Genomic DNA, 19,224 nt, shown 5'->3' on the forward strand with positions numbered 1-19,224 from the left:
TTTACAGTTATGTTTGATAAATGTTGCCTGTTTTCTTTTGATAAATCTGTAACTATTAAACAGTGCCTCACTTTGGATTGAGAATGAGGGCATATTTTCCCTATGAATGTTTTCCCTTAGTCAAGTATATTGTTATTAAATAGATTTGAAGATGCCACCATTACATGCCTGATATTTGTTGGTGTTGAACAGATCTTTGTATTTGGAGTCTGAGTGATACTATTTGTATGTAAGTGCCAGGGAAAAAGCCTTGTTTTCCTTGGATGGGATAAGCCTCTGCCACACCTTCAAGGACCATCAAGAAACTTAAAGTAACTAAACTTAAAGTAACTAAAGCTTGGGTCTTTAACCTATATATCTGATTTTGCTTTGCATTTGCATTGGCTTTGCTGTTGCTTAGTTTTCTGCCCTGCTTTTACCACGTACCCATCAGTGTGTTTGTGGGTGCTGCATCAGATCCCTTGCAGAATCAGAGAGTAGGTGAATTGCTGTCTGTGTCATCTAGCATTGTAGGGATCTAGGGAAATGGAGAAACTTGATTAGAAATGTAATAAGCTGAAAGCCACTCCCCCAGTATACTAATATAAAAAAGAATCTCGACAGAGCTATTCTAGGAGAATAGAAATTAGCAATAGCCGCATTCTCATTGGACAGTTGAAGAACTAGAGGAGCTATTCTGTTCTTGGCTTCTCCAGGAACCACAGGGAAATCATTTGTCTCTTTTTTCTGGATAACAGGTGAGTTAGAGCCCAGCAACACTGGGTCTGTGCAGTTAGCTCGGCCAATGTTGTGTCTAAGAATCTGAACCTGTGGGACTAGAGTCGAGGTTCAGTGGTGAAGAATGCTCTCAGCAGAACTAAGTTCTGTTCAGGACCCATGTCAGGCAGCTCCCAGCTACTTTGAACTCCACTCCAAGGGATCTGACACCCTCTTCTAGACTCCACAGGCACCTTCATACACATCTGTGCATACACACATGCACACACACACACACATACACACACACCAAATAACAAATAAGTAAATCTTTAAACATAAGTAAGGAACTTGAGTTGAATAGTCTGATTTCATGTTGAAAGAAAGAAGAAGAGGAGGAGTAGGATAAAGAGAAATAAAACATTGGCGTGGTGGTATGCAGCTTTTCTAATCCTGTGATGAGGAAGCAGAAACCAGAAATTCTCTGGGGCTCCCTGGACTTTCAGCTCAGCCTGATCTATGAGCCTCAAACCAGTGAAAACCCAATGGTCTTGACATGCCTACCCATATGCACTTGTGCACACTCAGCCATGCACACGCATAAACACGTACACATGCATATACACACGAATACACGAAAGATATTCCAACAATTCTGGTGGCTTTTATTTGTATATGTTCACTCATTTGTCTTTGAATTTTGTTCTCCTCCACATCAATATCCGGCCAGTTCATCAGCCTTCTGAAGACGGCAAAGTCAACTGTAAAACTGACTGTTCGAGCTGAGAATCCAGCTTGCCAGGCTGTTCCCTCAGCAGCTTCTGCAGCCAGTGGAGAAAGGAAAGACAGGTCCCAGTCTCCTGCAGTCCCAGCTCTGGAGCCAGACGCCATCCCAAGTAAGGACTGACTCGTGAGAGTCCTAAGCATAGGGCAACCTCAATTGAAGGTCTTCCTTCAGCGAAGGCCTGCTCACAAGACAGCTTCAAGGGACCCAAAGTCAAAGCGTCTTTAGTGACTGAACAGTTTAAAGAGGGCATAACTGAGGAAAGTGGGGTCCCTGGGCAGTAGACCTGTGTGTATATGTTGCCCAACTGTGATTCCTTAGGAAACCGCTGTGGTGCCTGCCTCAGCCTCTCCCTCCCTAAACCAAAGTAGTGGTCTTCTTTGCTCTCAAGCTCTTGCTAAGAGTACACGCAGTTACAAGTATTACAATGCACAGGATCAGACTTGGCATGTTTTAACCTCTGCTAGTAGATCAGGAAAGGAGCTGTTGGCTTCAGTGTCCTGACATAGGAAGTGAATGCGTAACTGTGCTGTTTCACAACTAGGGTCAATACTGGCTGCTGTTACACTAAAGCTTAAAGTGTTAGCTATTGCCGTGTATGTGATAGACCCAAATTGGTAGCTTGGGGAAATGGAAAGCTCGTGTTAGATGAGATGCTGAGGGGTGAGGCTTTCTTTATCACTGAACTTATAATTTAGTATACGGAGCAAATTGTTAATGGTGGCACATGCCTTTAGTTCCATCACTCAGGAGGCAGAGGCAGGCTAATCTCTGAGTTCAAGGTCAGCCTAGTCTGCAGAGCTCATTCCGGGACAGACAGAGCTGCACAGAGCAACCCTGTCTCAAACAAACAAACAAACAAACAAATGGATAGATATATAGATAAAAATTACTTGACTTACTTTATGAAGAAAAATGTCCATGAATAATAAAATAATAAATAACTCCAAACTCTCTAAATCATCATTTAGAAATGATTTAAACATTATCTTTTCTGTGGAAGGTGGGGATGGGAGACACTTTCTTGACCTATAGTACAAACTGAAATATTCCATTCATTTGACAGTTTGTTAAGGAAAAACAAGCTGAAAGTATTTGTAATACACCTATTGAAACGTCTTAAAATAAAACATCTCTAATAACAGTAATCTTGTTTAAAAGGGCTGGGAAATTCATTGAGGTAACTGTTAATATTTTAATGAAGATTTTTCTCATTTAATGTTGGATCCTAAATAGCATTGTGTATAAAATATGAAATGTTCAATGAAAACTTATCATAAATGAAAATCTCATGCACCTATTTTTTAATCGCTTCTGTAGTAAGAGCATAATCTGTTTCTGATTTCCTGAAAAGAAAGTATCTTGTCTACAGCACACACCACTCAACAAGAGTGACCCTCCTAACCCTGCTCTTTCCTGTGAAATAAAAAGTGCGTCTTGTGCACACTCAGAAAACAGGGCATGGCATAGTTTCCTTAGTTTTTCACACTGCGTTCTTATCTGTCTAATTCAGAAAGGTACATAGCAGGATTTAATGTCAAAAGCCTAAAAGTACCACATGAGAGTCAAGAAGGACAAGAAATGAATAAAGTGAATATGTTTGCATGCGTTTATATCTGTGCAAATATGCTCAGAACTGATTACTAAGAAGAGATGCTTCATGATACAAAGAACAAGCAAATAAACTGTCAAGCCCTGGTACATCACCATGACCAAAATTAATTTTGAGCTTCTTGCGAGTCTGTGCAGGCCAGCTCAGCTCTGAGTGTGACGAATGCTTCTTTCATAGGAAGCGTGCTCGGTTCTGGTGAAGTGTTGGCTACAAAATTCAAAGTAGAGGCTCAGCCTGACTCTCAGTTTCTTTTCTTTCATATTCTGTCCTGTTTACCTCCAGCAACTTAAAAAAATACAAAATAACATTAAAAAACAAGGCATTTTATGCCTATCCTCCAGTTTAATGATGATAAATTAGTCTTACTACTTTGATATTTTAAATACAAAATGGCGAAAATATTCAAGACCGATATGAAGTTGCCTTTTCTGTAGTCTCTTTCTCTATCCTCATAGGTTACTTGTGTGCCGAATTTGGCATGTGTTCTTCCTAAACCATTTTGATTTGTGGCTCATCCATTGTAAACTCCTTTTTAGGTACGAGCAGGTCGTCGACACCGGCAGTCTTTGCTTCGGACCCTGCCACCTGCCCCATCATCCCTGGCTGTGTGACAACAATTGAGATTTCCAAAGGGCAAACAGGACTGGGCCTGAGTATTGTTGGGGGGTCAGACACTCTACTGGTAAGTATCCTACCCAGTTCGGGGACACTCGGGTGGTCCATGAGACCATGAGGAGGAGGTTTCTGTCCCTTTAATGTTATACAGGTGGACAAAACAAGTATCATTGGCAACAAAAACTAGGATTATGACTTTGACTAAGCCAAGACTGACTTAAATACACTCTGTTACATATAAAATTCAGAGTGTTTGTATCACTTCACTGGCCCTTGGCATTGTTTAACTTCCTTTTTCCTTATACCCAGGTTATCTCAGCTGCATTTTGAGAAGAATAGAAAATACGTTATACATAATTTTGGCATGTCAAAATACTTTAAAAGTTTTTCCATTTGTAGATCATAATGGTGCTTTATCTATTATATTCACATATGGCTTTATATATTTTATGAGTTCTATATTGAAATTTCTCTATCATTAAAAAAGCATATACTTCTTTCAATCTTTTAAGAAAAATTACATTGTTAGATGTTTTCTTACATTGTAATGTGTGGCTTACATATGGATCCAGCAAGTACGTGCCCATTTAGCTACAAAGTACAGTGTCCTTGGATTCCTATCTTCTCAGCATTCCTAGGGAGAATGGGTAACACATGGGTGTGTTATGTTTTGGGCTCTAGGGTGCTATTATCATCCATGAAGTTTATGAAGAGGGGGCAGCATGTAAAGATGGAAGACTGTGGGCTGGAGACCAGATTTTAGAGGTAAAAGTGCTTATCTAACCTAGAGTGGAAAGTAAAGATCATGGCTGATGGGCTCTCCTTCCTTCTTTCTCTCCCTTCTTCCTCTTTCCTCCCCTTTCACCCATCGCACCTAGCTCCTCACTCTCAGCCCCCTGTTTCTTACAGGTGAACGGTATTGACCTGAGAAAGGCGACACATGATGAAGCAATCAATGTCCTGAGACAGACTCCCCAGAGAGTACGCCTGACGCTCTACCGAGATGAGGCCCCATACAAAGAGGAGGATGTGTGTGACACCTTCACCATTGAGCTGCAGAAGAGGCCAGGCAAAGGCCTGGGGCTGAGTATTGTTGGCAAGAGGTATGTGGAGAGAACTAACCCAGGGCCCTTTTGAAACTGACTGTAGCCTTAATCGAATGTGTTGATGGCATGCCTTCTGTCACTGTAGACATTGTAAGTCAGTGTGTTGGAAGGTTAGAGAGTCTTCAGCAAGAGACACATTACATCCTGAGGATAAGTTAAATAAGAAATAGGTCTTGACCTCAGAAAATTCCTCCTCCAGGGCTGGAAAGGTGACTGGCTCATTTTCTGGGTTCATTTCCCAGCACCCATACTGGGAGGGTCACATAACTGTCTATAACTTCAACTGTCTATACCTACAGCTCCAGGGGATTTTACACCCTCTTCTCACCTCCTCTGATACTCACATACAAGTAGCATATACACACACTAAAAATAATAATACAAATTTAAAAATTAATTTTTTTAAAATCATGCTCTGATGAATGAAACTCTTAATTCTTGTAGCAAGTGAATTTCTTGCGAGTCACAGAGGCCCAGTGGGGGAGCTAGAAAGGAATATATGAAAGGGACCAACAGAGTTCCCTGTTTAAGAAAGAGGTCAGGCAAGTGAAGGATTTCAAGAAAAGGTGATAGTTGCTCTGCTAAAGGAGGCAGAGGGTAGAGAGTCTAGGGACAAGGGTCATGGTGAAAGGCATGTGCCACCAGCAGAAGACTGGAAGCATAAAGTAGGACATCAGAGAAGATTAGTGAGTGCACTTTAATTCAGTTCCTTATTATTGACATATAGTATTTAAAGAATATTAATACATATTTTATATTAACCAATGTTTATAGAAGTAATATTAACGAATAGTGAGTTTCATAAGCGTCTCTTCCTTGTGTGTTAAAAGACTATCAGGAACAGAATCTATCAAACAATTAAGCAGATGAATCAGAACTCAGAATCAGCTTCTGTGTAGGCTGCAGGAGCCCCACATTGCCACCAGCTGTCCTTAGTCCACACAAGCCCCCGTGTCAGAGCAGCCTTCCAGTGAGGCACCGTCTCTGAATTGTATTTATCTAGTCAGCAGCCACACTTTTGTATTGGAATTCAAAGGCATAGTTGCCAGTTTTGTTTTGTTTTGTTTCATAGAAAACCAAAGACCTAACTTTTTTTTTAGTGCATAGAGAAAGTGCTGCTCAGCTCTCAGGGAAGTGTGTCTGGGAAAAGTAGGCTCTTTGGGGGACATAGCGCCTGCATTCTCATGTCAGATGCAAGGCTGCTATGGTCTGTTAGGTGACCAGACACTATACAACCTTCTGGTAATAAATCGTAACTAGACCATCTAGTCCTAACATCTTATTTCAAAGGAAAAAAATCCATGGTTAGATGGAATAATTATATGGTCAGATGATATGTTTGAAGTCTTCCTGTGCAATTCTGTTTTTACCATACAATCCTATTTACAGTTATATTTGTGTCTTAATAGAAAATTCCAGGGATTTGTTTTCAGTTTTGTGAAACAGTAAGATTTTTTGTTTTCAGTAAATCTACTTGTATGTAAAAGTTAACTATATTATATGCAATGACCTAAAGACATCATAGTAAACTGTGGTTTACTCTAAGTAACAGTTTCAGTTTGTAGTGCATATCTGTCATGTATTTTCAGTAATGTTAATGGCATTGATGGTAACCTCAGCATGCCCACATGAGTACAGGGCACTGCTGATAGAAAAATTCAGTGTGGTGTGGAAAAAGCCATGCGCTCAGTGCCACTGACTCCTCGGTGCTGTTTTTAACCTCTTCTCGGTGTATGGCCCATGAAAAAAGAATTGCTGAGCTTATTCATAGTACATAACTGATGAAGACTAGATATGCCGTGAGAGACTTTCAATTTATGAAATTCCCTTTTAAGATATAATTCACTGTTATTTCTCATATTCTGGCAAAGCTACCCCAGCATTGTGCAAAACTATAAAACCTCATGGATAAAACTGTCGCTTAGAATAACTACTTTTGATTAAATAAGCATTGCATTGCAGCTGAGAGCCAGTCTTGATGCTGAAGTCCACCGTTGCTTGCAGGAACGACACCGGGGTGTTTGTATCAGATATTGTCAAAGGAGGCATTGCAGATGCTGATGGGAGACTGATGCAGGGGGACCAGATTTTAATGGTGAACGGAGAAGATGTCCGTAATGCCACTCAGGAAGCAGTTGCTGCCCTGCTCAAGGTAGAAATAAAGTAGCAAACATAGTTTTGTATAGTAACTGTCTGTATTATTAGTCATCTCAGATAAAATAGTCAATTTACAATCATTTATTATATTGTTGCATATTTGCCTAATAACTTTGTTAGAATTCATGACACAAATACCTGAAATAATTTAGCATGTTTTTAAAGTGCATATTAAAAGAGGAATACATATTCAGACCACAAAACTTTTAACATCTGTTCTTCCATGTTTTTTTCTGGATTTATCCTTATAACTTGGTTTACGGTAAGTCTTTCCTCTAAGGCATTAGGAGGCCACCAGGGCCCCCACAGCATCTCAGGAGGTCATGTTTTCTGGCTTTTCTTTTTTAGACCCTTCCTGAACCCCCTCTCAACACGGCAGAACTGTATTGAGCGTGACACCAAGTGGCAGAATCTCACTCTGTTTCCCACAGGGCAGTATGTAGCCCACTTCCATTGGACTCAACACTGTTGCTGTATTTCAGAGTTAATGTCAAACTGCCCTGGGTGTGTCATCCCCGTGCTCTGCAGGGGAATTAGTACTCTCCCATTGCACCAACATTAGGGTCACTGTGACAGAAGGCTCCCGTCCTCAGCGGGACGTGGAGCTCACACTGTGAAGCGGGTTTCCTCAGAAGGAACGGTTCTCTGTTGGGAGGTGGAGTCATCCTGAAAATAAGCTGTGAAGTGCAGAATATTCATTAGAAAAAGACTTGTGGGAGGTAGATTTTCCCTGTTAGGAAGCGCTCCTGTCTCTAGAGGAGATTTTATTATAAGTGAGGTGTTGTTTACTGCATTTTCCTTTGCCAGATGTGTTTTTCTCCTGAAGTTTAATTTAGCACAGACTTGAAAACACTATCATTATTTATTCCCCACATCTGGGTCTGAGTGACCATGAGCCTGTATTTGTGTCGGCGCCAGAGCTGTTAGGGCTTCTGGGCCTGTGTTGTCATGGGAACCTCTCAGCGTGGCCTGCTAGAGACCTTTTTAAGGTGGAGCTCCTTAACCTCTATGGTTTGGATAGGGCCTGGCACCTGCATTAAGCTATCATTAGTTATTAACAGAGCACATGTTCAATCTCTTGTTCGTTAAAGTCATCCAAAGAAAGTGAACAGAATTGTTTCTTTCTGTGGATGCAGGGGATTGGTATTGGAGACAGGATCTTACTGTGTAGCCTAGGCTATCCTAGAACTTACTATGTAGCTTAAACTGGTCTGGAACTCATGATGACCCACCTGCCTAGCCTCTGGAGTTATAGAATTTTTTGAGGAAGAATAGCTTCATATTGGATATAAATTCGGAATGTCTGTTAGCTCTGTGTAAGACAGATCTTACAGAAAGAGAAAGGAAGAGGTGGTGTTGAGATAACATAAATGATTTTAAAGTCAGTCCAACCAGCCATGTTACAAACAGTCAGGCTGGCCGGGCAGTGGTGGCGCACGCCTTTAATCTCAGCACTTGGGAGGCAGAGGCAGGTGGATCTCTGTGAGTTCGAGACCAGCCTGGTCTACAAGAGCTAGTTCCAGGACAGGCTTCAAAGCCACAGAGAAACCCTGTCTCGAAAAACCAAAAAAAAAAAAAAAAAAAAAAACAACAGTCAGGCTGTGCACAATGAGAACCATTGCATTTATATATTGTATGTTTCACTTGCTCCAGCTTGTTCCTGTTCTTATTTTTAAAAGAGTCGATCTTAAATATACAAATAACATATGTATGTACATAAATTTTATTGAAGTGTTTTTGCAATAATAGGAAAATTTACTGTAAAAGCCCTGGATCTCAGACACCGCCTTGTGCTACTTTCGTTATTATTGGACTCCACTGCATTTCTTGCTGAGTGTCAGCTCATAACGTATTTATTTAAGTATTATAGAATCGGTTCACTTAACTACCATGCATCAAGGGGCTGGAGAGATGGCTCAGCGGTTAAGAGCACTGGCTGTTCCAGAGGTCCTGAGTTCAATCCCCAGCAACCACATGGTGGCTCACAACCATCTGTAATGAGATCTGGTGCCCTCTTCTGGCCTGCAGATGCACATGCAGACAGAACACCGTATACATAATAAATGAATAAATATTAAAAAAAAAAAAAAACTACCATGCATCAAGGAAATTTGACTGGATTATTTGAGTACCTTTTCTATTAAGGGAAACGTAAGTTGTGTGGGTAGTGGTGTGGGAGTTTTGGTTTGTATTTTAAACTCTTGAGTTTCCTTCATTCATTTGCCCTTATAGTCTTAGTGTTTCATGAGAAATTACTTAATTCTCAACTCCTGTTTGTCTTGGTAAGAAGGATCTCGCCGGGGCGGTGGTGGCACACGCCTTTAATCCCAGCACTTGGGAGGCAGAGGCAGGCGGATCTCTGTGAGTTCGAGACCAGCCTGGTCTACAAGAGCTAGTTCCAGGACAGGCTCCAAAACCACAGAGAAACCCTGTCTCGAAAAACCAAAAAAAATAAAAAATAAAAAAATAATAATAATAATAAAATAAAAAAATAAAAGTAAGAAGGATCTCCATGTAAATCATGCAACGCTGAGATGGACACTTATGGCTACTGTATTGTTATTATTCTCATGAGTTTAAATGTTTAAAAAACATTATTTACAAAGGATTTCTATGGAAATCACAAAAGGAAGATGCCTTTAGTTTTAAACCGTGTTTTTCTAAAGATGATTATAGAATTTTAACATTTTCATAAACTGTTTCCCTTAGTGTTCCCTAGGCACAGTAACCCTGGAAGTTGGAAGAGTCAAAGCGGGTCCATTCCACTCAGAGAGGAGGCCTTCTCAAAGCAGCCAGGTGGGTACATGTGGGTTATGAACAAAACCACTCCATGGGAGAAGAGGAACTCAGAGATGCCCCCGAGAGTCTTCGCAGGCTCCCAGACACAGGTCCAGCCCTCCAGCAATATGAAACTGAGTGTAGTGTTTGGCAGTGAAGAGCAAGGGAAACATGGCTGGCCGGCCACTGGGCCTTGAGGGCTCTTAGTGATTCGGAGGGGCTTTGTTTCCAGCTTTCTTCTTCCACAGTCTCAAAGTTAGCTACCTAATCAGTGTAGGCAGATCCAGTCAAGGTGACACACTTTTAAGATACTGTCAACTGAACATCAATCAGTATTAACCTGGAAAATTCCAGGTGGATGATTGTCAACCATCTTCTTTATAGAACTATGATATTAAAATAGCTTGATTTGTGAGCTAGGGAGATAGTGTATGCTGAGTTAGTGTGAGGACTTATGTGAAAGTCCCAGAACCAAATGAAAACCAGTTTTTGTGGTGCTTTCAATCCCAGTTCTGGGTTGGTAATGTCAGCTGGTGTTTACTGACCAGGCAGCTTAACCACATTGGCCAGCTCCAGGTCCCAGTGAGAATCCCTGGCTCAGAAAGCAAGGTGGATGCCTCCTGAGGAATGGCAACTAAGGTAAACCTGTGGCCTCCACTCAGGAATGCTGACGTGTTCATGCACGCCCCCCAGCACACATACATGAACGTGCACACTCACCCCCACACACACACAAATATAATAAATGAATGATTTGATTCTTGGCAAGTTTTTTCTACAGTATTATCTTCTGATGACAGAATTTCATTTTCATGAGTCTGTTCATAAAGAACATTTACTAACTTCCCTAATATCTGCATTAGATTCCAGCCCACTGGCCCTTGTTACAATTTTCGGCCCTCGCTGATGTGTAGTTGTTTGAATTCGAGGAGAGTCTTGATATTATGTGAAACTAAAAATTTTACATAGGTTGAAATCGACTTCAACTCTCCTTTCATCTTCAATTGTTTGTATCATTATTCCTTAAACAGAAAAAAAAAAAGAAATAATAACTACCTTACATTGCCCTTAAAATTCCCAAACGTCACTGTGGTTTATGTGTTTCTTATGAGATGAGAGAAGCACAGAGAATAGTGAAACATTTTGGACTTAGGAGAATTTCAGTTTCCCAAAGCTCTCTGTAATAATGGCTCCGTATTTTAGGTGAGTGACGGTAACCTGTCGTCCTTCACTCTTCCCCTTTCTGGAGTAAACGCATCTGAGTCACTGGAGAGTAACGCAAAGAAGAACGCACGTAAGACTGGTTAACATTTTATGCATGAAGCATACTGCTCTGAATTTTGGCTGTTGACACCGATTTTTTTGTTTGTTTATTTACTACTGAGCCGATTTTCTCCCCAAACCATCTCATGCCCTGATGGAGATATAAACGTGCACTGGCCAAAATCCCGAGCAAATGCAGGCATGCCCTGTGGCAGTTCTCTCGCTTACATTTGCTTTCCAAGTTAAAGTCTCATTATTATCAAGGTTCTGTAATTTTTTCCTTACCAAGCAGAGTAGTTTATTTGATTTTGTTCCTTTTTTGTGTTGAACGTAATTCCGGTAAATCAGAAAATACCACTAAGCATGGCCTTATTTTTTCATTAAGACTACAAAAATTTTGGAAAAAGATAACACAATCCTCCTGTGTTTTAATTACATAAAATCATGTCGCAGAGGAATTTTGGCTTGATGCATTGGTTGGGAATTTTTTAAATTGAAGAAACTCGCCATATGGCAGTCTGTATTTGCAGTGTGACTAATATTCTAGAAATTTAGACACTTAGTGCATAGGTTTTTTTTTAACTCATCCATAACTATTCCTCTCAGCTGTGTGAGCGATTTTCTCTCCAAAGCATAGTCTGTTCTCATTTCATTCAGAGTAGATTGTACAATTACATAATCCAAGCTGAAATGAGAGGGGAAATGGGATGGCACGCACATTTTTCCCTTGGGGACATAGTTCTGTGTGAACTGGATGTAACCCAGTGCACTGCTGATAACCAGCGCCCCCTCTGGAGAAAAGATAGCCCATGCAGTGCATCCAGCTCCATGCTTTGGCGAAAATGGCAATAAGCCTAAAAATGTTTTAACAGCTATGTTTTATCTGCTTCTGCCTTTCCAGTAGCATCGGAAATTCAGGGATTAAGAACAGTCGAAATAAAGAAGGTAATGTGCTGTCTTCCAAGACATTTTTCTTTTTATTTTCTTACTGAACATTTTTGCAGTGCCCATCTGAAATATACATATGTACATTGTAAGTAGTGAAAATAATACAACTCAATCATTGCCAGATTTCTTAGATACAGTGAAAAGTCCTTATTTATATTTTCTATACTGTCAAAAGTGGTACCATTCTGCCCCTACAAAAAATAATTCCTTTCCTCTCATTTCTTTTGCTGATGAATAGGCCTTTCTTTAGAATATATGGCCTAATAGCAACATGAAAGAGAGAACATAAGGGCATGATTTGCTGATCCTTTTTGCGCAGTATCCTAAACATTGGATGCTTCATACTCATGGAATGCCCTTGTGAGACCGAGAGCTTTGTCAAGAACAATGAATGTACTCCATGCCTTGCACTAGAAAGTGTTAGGCCCACATTCAAAGTCAGGTGTTAAGTCTGGTTCTGCACATTGTTGTCTTCTCACTTCCTGAGTTTTCCTGCCTTTTATCAGTCTCAACACAATTTAGCATGTGTTGATTGCTTTACTTCCCAAACAGATGCTTGCTTTTGTAAACCTCTTGTGTCAAGTGAAGTATTTTCCACCATCATACCTAGAAGATCCTGTCTGGCAATAGAATATTGTGTATCAGAGAACAAGCAAAGGTCAGTTTAAAATACTCCATTGACCATAATCTGTTCCATGGCAGGGGTCTGCTGACTCCTTGGGGATCAGCATTGCTGGAGGAGTGGGCAGCCCACTTGGCGATGTTCCTATATTTATTGCAATGATGCATCCAAACGGTGTTGCGGCTCAAACCCAGAAACTCCGAGTAAGTTTCTCTGCTAACCATAATGGCCCTTGCAAATCTAGCCAGTGTTCCCACTTTCTCCATCCAACCTCCTATGGCTGGGGTTTAAATCTGCTTGTAAATAGTGAAGCTTTGGCTGAGTTTCATGGATTGAAAGATAAAGAAGAACAAAAGGGAACACGATGTGATCGGGTGCAAGATGGTAAGGCAGTTACAACCGTGGAGCACATTAAAAAGAAAAGGGTGTGTTCAGAGCCAAGGACAGAGGGACGCTTCCTGTATGTGTCTTACTGGTTTAAGTGCTGACTTGACCATTGTTGAAAGATGTTGTTTACTTCATTTTATTAAAAATTTTACTGAAGTTTAATGCAAATATGATTTTAAATACTATAGAACATATGAATTTGCTTCAAGGTTGTGGGATGGTCCTAGTGTGAGGCAGTGCTGGAAGCCCTGCTGAGCCAGCAGGCCCTGCTTCAACAGCTTGGACTCTGGAGGAAAATCTTTAATGCCTGAGCTGCAAACAAGGTCTCCAGGAGAATCGTATCTTAGTTAAATAACCTCAAATTTGGGAGTGAGTAGTTTAGCACTTCTAAATTTATGATGGAAGCTGAGAAACTGATTCCACCGTGGTGCCGTAGAGTCAGGAACACTTTAAACTGGGGCAGAGGACTCTCTTGCAACTGCTCAGCTCTGCCCTGTGAAATAGCCAAGTAAGCATGCTGTCTTCCAAGTCGATTTTATTAACTGCAGTGGGCCTTGTGCCAGGTTTGCTCTGCTGCCCTCTGTTTGCCAACCTCTGACTTATAGTCTCATCTAACACAGTGATGATGTCCAGAGAAAACCTGGCTTCCAACAACACTGATACTTTATGATTTTAATAAGAAGTAATGTCTTACTCAGGAGAAAGAAGGACCAGGGACGTGACTTTCTTCTCCTCACTCTCTCTCCCCTAGAACTCCTCTGTAGCACATCCTTCTTAGAATTGAGTTAGTGGTCTCCTAGGTTATATTTCAGGAGTGGGTGGCAACTCAGGTGTGCTGTGAGTGGTAGAGAAGACTGCTAGCCTGTCAGCCCTGCTCTGCATGGTGGCTCTTTGTCTTGCAGGTTGGGGATAGGATTGTAACCATCTGCGGCACATCCACTGAAGGGATGACTCATACACAAGCAGTTAATTTAATGAAAAATGCCTCTGGCTCCATTGAAATGCAGGTAAGGCTTTTATCCCCAGCACTGCTCAGCCTGAGGACACAGGAGCTCTGGTGCTATATAAAACTGACTGAGTCTCCTAACACTATTTTATTTAATATATCCCTTGAACATCAGTGATGAAAATGAGAGCTCCAAGGAAGCATTATGAAACATGTTTGGTAACATTACATCCTGATGCCTTCATTATTTCTCATTTTATATCTAAAGGGAAAAATGCAGGGCCTTAGCAACCACTGATTAATTGTTGGAATTTTCTGTGCTTGGTGAGTGGCATGGCTTCTAAAGATCTTTGAAAAATAATTGCACATGAGGTCATGATTTATATACATCAAAGAAAACTGTAGAATTTGATTTAGGGTATTTTTACTCTCTGGACAGTTAAGAGGTGTCTGGACATTGTGAAATTCCTTTCTTTTTAATAATATTTTAATCATTTCTTTGATTCAGTAGGCAGTAAAATACTCATTTTATGCCAAGTTTTTTCTTTAGAGAAAAAGTCTTTTGGGTTCTCTTAAGCCGCATGAACATATGTTCTTATCTTTTCACTTTGCCCACACACAGGTGGTTGCTGGAGGAGATGTGAGTGTGGTCACGGGTCACCAGCAAGAGCTTGCCAATCCATGTCTCGCTTTCACTGGGCTAACATCAAGCAGTATATTTCCGGATGATTTAGGGTGAGCACATACTCTATCGGTGGTTTATCGCTTTTTACTTTCAAATCAAATGCTCCAGACAAATGCAGTCTCTGATACATGATCTGACACCCACACAGATATAAAATAAGGGGAGAAATAGAAGTAGAAGGTGCCAACGCTTTCATTGTCAGCGAGTCAGGGGTGGGTAAGAACTGCCTGGTCTGAGGTGGGGAAATTACAGACAGTCATCTAATCAGAGGTGGGTGGATTACAGTTACCTAGTCAGAGATGGGTAGATCAGGAACAATTACCTAGTCAAAGTTGGGTAGGTTATAGACACCAACCCAGTCAAAGATAGATAGGTTAAAGACAGTTACTTGGTCAGAGATGGGTAGAAGATAGACGATACCCAGTCAGAGACAGATAGATTACAGGCAGTTACCCAGTCAGAGATGGCTAGAAGACAGACTGTTACCCAGTCAGAGATGGGTAGATTACAGACAACCGTTTACCGTACTATACTTACCAAGTTCTCAGTTTTGATTTGTTTTTTTTTGTTTGTTTGTTTGTTTTGTTTTGTTTTTGAGAGAACATCTTACTCTTATTGATTGAACTTTTGACTGAAAACATTGAATTTATTGGGAAGCAATCCTAAATGTAAAAGCACTAGAAAAGAGGAAGAATAAAGAGTAGCCTATTTGAATTTTCAAATTATTTGCTGCTGCCCCTACATTGTTCATGGTTAATTTTCCTTTTTGAAGTTGAGACCATCATTTATGACTCTCCATTATGGTCCTCTAAGCTTTCCCCCTCTCCTCTCCCAGGAAACGGATTAAAGAATGAGAATTTCTGTTCCGTAGTTTGAGTCAGGTAATACAGAAGGCACAGATAGTAATGGTGTGTGTGTGTGTGTGTGTGTGTGTGTGTGTGTGTGTGTTTAGCTGCAGACCTCTCTTTTTCTTCCTTTTCTATAGACCTCCACAGTGTAAGACTATCACACTTGACCGAGGACCAGATGGCTTAGGCTTCAGCATTGTGGGAGGTTATGGCAGCCCTCATGGAGACTTACCAATTTATGTTAAAACAGTGTTTGCAAAGGTAAGCTTTCAAGTTTTAACCATTCTGTTCCCTGCTAGACATTAATTAACACTGGTCAGCAGCTGGCTTATTAGTTTATGACCTGAGGTGATGCCAAATGGTTAACATGGATATTTTCTTTCTAAATTCCATGCAGGAACAGGTCATTATAATATTTTTGTTCAATCTGAGGTTTAGTTACGTTTAGAGGAAAATAAGCTCAAATTGAAACTCCATGGAAACTCAGCAATATATAAAATAATTAAGCCTATCCTTTTCATTTGAAAGCAAGTTGTATGTGGTGATCTTATGAAAACGGACTTTCATAATATATTTACTGTCAAGGACTGACATGTTTTCCTCTGTGTTCTTTTGTACATATGAAATATAAAGTATGTACAGAAAAACACAAAAAAATGCATATCACATTTTAGCTAGGGCGTTTGTGAGTTTAAATGAAAAGAAAAACGTGTTTTAAATTCAAGGAGTGATGAGCAGACCTGTCATCTGCGATAAAGCATGATTCTCAGTCAAGAGATTCAATTACTTTTGAAAGAAAAACTCTGCATATAGTTGTGGTCATCTACTAACCTATCTTAAGAATGTTTAGAATAAAGACTATTTTGATGAATTCTATAAAATAATGGAAATACATATGATGGTTGATATTGTGTTGTTAAGACCCATCATTTTCAAAGACTACAAATTGAACACTGCTTTCTGCCGAAGAGAACTAAGAGTCTCACATTAACAGCATAAAAGAACAAATGAATGTCAGCCTGCAAAGATTCCATGCTAGGGTCCCTTATTTTATGGAATTTTTCTTTCTATTATTTTAGAAAAATACTACTGTTTTCAACCAGTTTAAAGTGCTGCTCTTGTGACAAGCTAGCTGTAGGCTTAATTTGTGAGATTTCTTTTGAAGTGATTGGTATATCCAAAAATACAGGCAGCATTTGCCAATGAATAGAAGAACCATGCAGTCCTGTTCCTCGGCCTAGGAATGATTTATTTAAGGCACGCTAGTTAGAACATATTTTAAGAATTTCATCATTATACCCTCCTCATTAACTTTTCCATATTTTTAATCTTATATTTAATTGCATAATTATCTTCTGTATGCATGCCTTAAGATGGAGTTTTTTTTTTTTTTAAATCGGATGTCTGTGTTTAATCATAATTATTTAGGTCCTATAGAAATAGGAAGAATCTCTCCACCCTTACAGTAAGAATCAAGACAACTTGAGCAGTCTTGCTTTCCAACGCTTCAAAAAAATTACAAATAGCAGTGGTTTGGGGCCTCATGTTTGGGATATGTGCTGAGAATGGAATTTAGGGCCTCATCCATCCTGGACAAGTCCTGCACAAGCAACGTCTTCCTCAGTCCTGGAATGGCTTTGAAATCATCACTTTTACCATGCTCTGGTCAGCCTCCATTGTGAGCTTTCTGTGTCTGGAAATCTTGGATTCTGGAGTCTATAGCTTTGTTTGATAAAGCTGCTTTTGTTCCTCACTGATCTTTTGTCCCACTGTGGGTCTTTATGGATAGAAAGTCCTTGTTTCTATGAAATCGCTCCTACTAGGCAATTGCCCAAATATTCTTTATTAATTTTAGTTGCTACCAACTGCTGTGCTAAACAGCCAAAAAATAAATAAATAAATAAAAATCCAGCTACTCTGTTGACTGCTAAATTCACTCCCAGATTGGAATCTCAGCGTTAAAACCATTTTGGAGAAAGACCTCTTTTGTGTGTGTTCATCACGCCTAATGGTATAGGGCGCCGGGAGCAATGTGTGTGTACATGCAGAGCAATTTGCATTCTTGTTCAGCTCTTTTTCTTTGTGTGGGCTGAATTCTTTCGCAAGTAAACAAGTCTACTTTATAATTGCAGGGAGCAGCCGCGGAAGACGGGCGTCTAAAAAGAGGCGATCAGATCATTGCTGTCAACGGGCAGAGTCTAGAAGGAGTAACCCATGAAGAAGCAGTTGCTATCCTTAAACGGACCAAAGGCACTGTCACCCTCATGGTTCTTTCCTGAACTGACTGCCGAGCCAGGTGCTCACCTCCTACTGTAACCGAGTGGAACTGTTCATGTGGACATCCTGTGTTCACTGGGGAAAATACAAGGAGGGAGAGAAACATTTAGGGCTTTGTTCCTGACAACCGAGTATTGTTTTTCCTTTCCCCTCCCGTTTCATTGTCCTAAACTCAAAGAAAGGGATATTTGCATCAGTAAACCTCATTTTTGTTTTGAAGATATCAAGCAACTTTTAGTCATGTGGACAAAATTATTATATGCTCATCTTGGTACTATGAAAACAAAATAACCCAAAGCTGGACAAGAGAAATGGCTTCAGAAAATTCAGATAAAACGTAAAAGTTTAAAAAAAAAAAAAAAAAAAAAAAAAAAAAAAGACAATCTTGAGTTTTAGAAAAGTGCCCCAGTCCGGCTGTCCATCCCCCTCAAAAAATGTTCACAATCATCTTGAATCGTCTACTCTTAAAATTGTGAACTTTGTGACACAGTGGATCTTCTTCGTCTAATAAATATTTTTCTGCTAGCGTTTAGCAGTCTTACTAAGCTTTAAAACAAAACCGTGTTTAATACACATCCTGGTGTTCATTTTCACATTTTGACCTGCTGTATTTTCATGTTGTTATAAGTAAAATAATGATGCTCCCCTGTGTTTGCTGTGGTTCTTCTGAAAGAAGACAACCATCTAGTCATGGAAGACAGAAAAGAGCCAAAACCTAGTGCTGACCTAACAGACTGATACCACATTGAAAATATATTAGTGTCCTGTGCTATTGTTTCCCATTAGTAATGATCCTAATGACAGAGAAAAAGGCAGTATGTTAGTAATTATTTTGGTTTATGCCATTAATAAATTGACAGAAAGATTAAGGGGGTTAACGTAAGTTCATTTCATTGCCGTGTATTAACATCTTCTAATACAATAGTTTAAGGAAGCAGATGGAGCTGTTTACTGAGACAACTGGTGAAGAATTATGTGTTCAGTTCCATTTTAGAGCGTGAAACTCCTACATTAGAATCTATAAAGTCACTTTGAATATTATCTATATTTGTAGCAGGAGTCGTGTACAGATATTTTATTATAAGCATCCTTGTGTAAATGTGAAGTGAATAAATAAGTTTCTGTGGTGCACAACAAAACAGTCGGTGCTTTTTCTCTTCTTCATATTGGGGGAAAGTTGTATTGTTTAGGATTTACTGTTTTAAATTGTTGAGTCTCACCATACATGCAATATAAAGAACTCTAGACACCTTCCTTGTGCAAGCATTAATATTTTTACCTCCGCAGCGTTTTCTAACACCAGAGAGTCAAAGGCTGCTCATGGAGCTGAGGAGGATGATATAGGAAGAGAAGTGTTCTGCTCTCATTTTTCAAAGATGCTACAAATGCAGTAATATTGTATTATTATATAGTTTATAAACCACTAAAATGCTTCAGATGGAATTTATCTTCCTGATCAAGGCAAGACTGGATGGAGAACGGAGCAAGAAAGCTGTCTCT

At 39.9% G+C, this 19,224-nt stretch overlaps 1 protein-coding gene across 12 annotated transcripts in view; it reads left to right on the plus strand.

Annotated features, from left to right (window-relative positions):
• Mpdz (multiple PDZ domain crumbs cell polarity complex component) overlaps positions 1-18,857 on the plus strand; it is a 153,655-nt gene extending 134,798 nt beyond the window's left edge. For 11 of the 12 annotated variants that reach the window (XM_057784818.1, XM_057784820.1, XM_057784816.1 and 8 more), the window contains 13 exons: positions 1,427-1,592; positions 3,629-3,774; positions 4,389-4,472; positions 4,617-4,810; positions 6,818-6,965; positions 9,680-9,766; positions 10,952-11,042; positions 11,913-11,956; positions 12,662-12,784; positions 13,871-13,975; positions 14,537-14,649; positions 15,585-15,708; positions 17,580-18,857. In XM_057784818.1, coding sequence (XP_057640801.1) covers positions 1,427-1,592; positions 3,629-3,774; positions 4,389-4,472; positions 4,617-4,810; positions 6,818-6,965; positions 9,680-9,766; positions 10,952-11,042; positions 11,913-11,956; positions 12,662-12,784; positions 13,871-13,975; positions 14,537-14,649; positions 15,585-15,708; positions 17,580-17,726 — 1,572 coding nt within the window. In that variant the 3' untranslated portion in view covers positions 17,727-18,857. The remainder of the gene's footprint in view (positions 1-1,426; positions 1,593-3,628; positions 3,775-4,388; positions 4,473-4,616; positions 4,811-6,817; positions 6,966-9,679; positions 9,767-10,951; positions 11,043-11,912; positions 11,957-12,661; positions 12,785-13,870; positions 13,976-14,536; positions 14,650-15,584; positions 15,709-17,579) is intronic. The other variant, XM_057784817.1, reaches the window with a different exon arrangement.
• Positions 18,858-19,224: the final 367 nt, after the last annotated feature.

The sequence above is a fragment of the Chionomys nivalis genome, chromosome 11, assembly GCF_950005125.1.
Source record: "Chionomys nivalis chromosome 11, mChiNiv1.1, whole genome shotgun sequence".
Classification (NCBI taxonomy): domain Eukaryota; kingdom Metazoa; phylum Chordata; class Mammalia; order Rodentia; family Cricetidae; genus Chionomys; species Chionomys nivalis.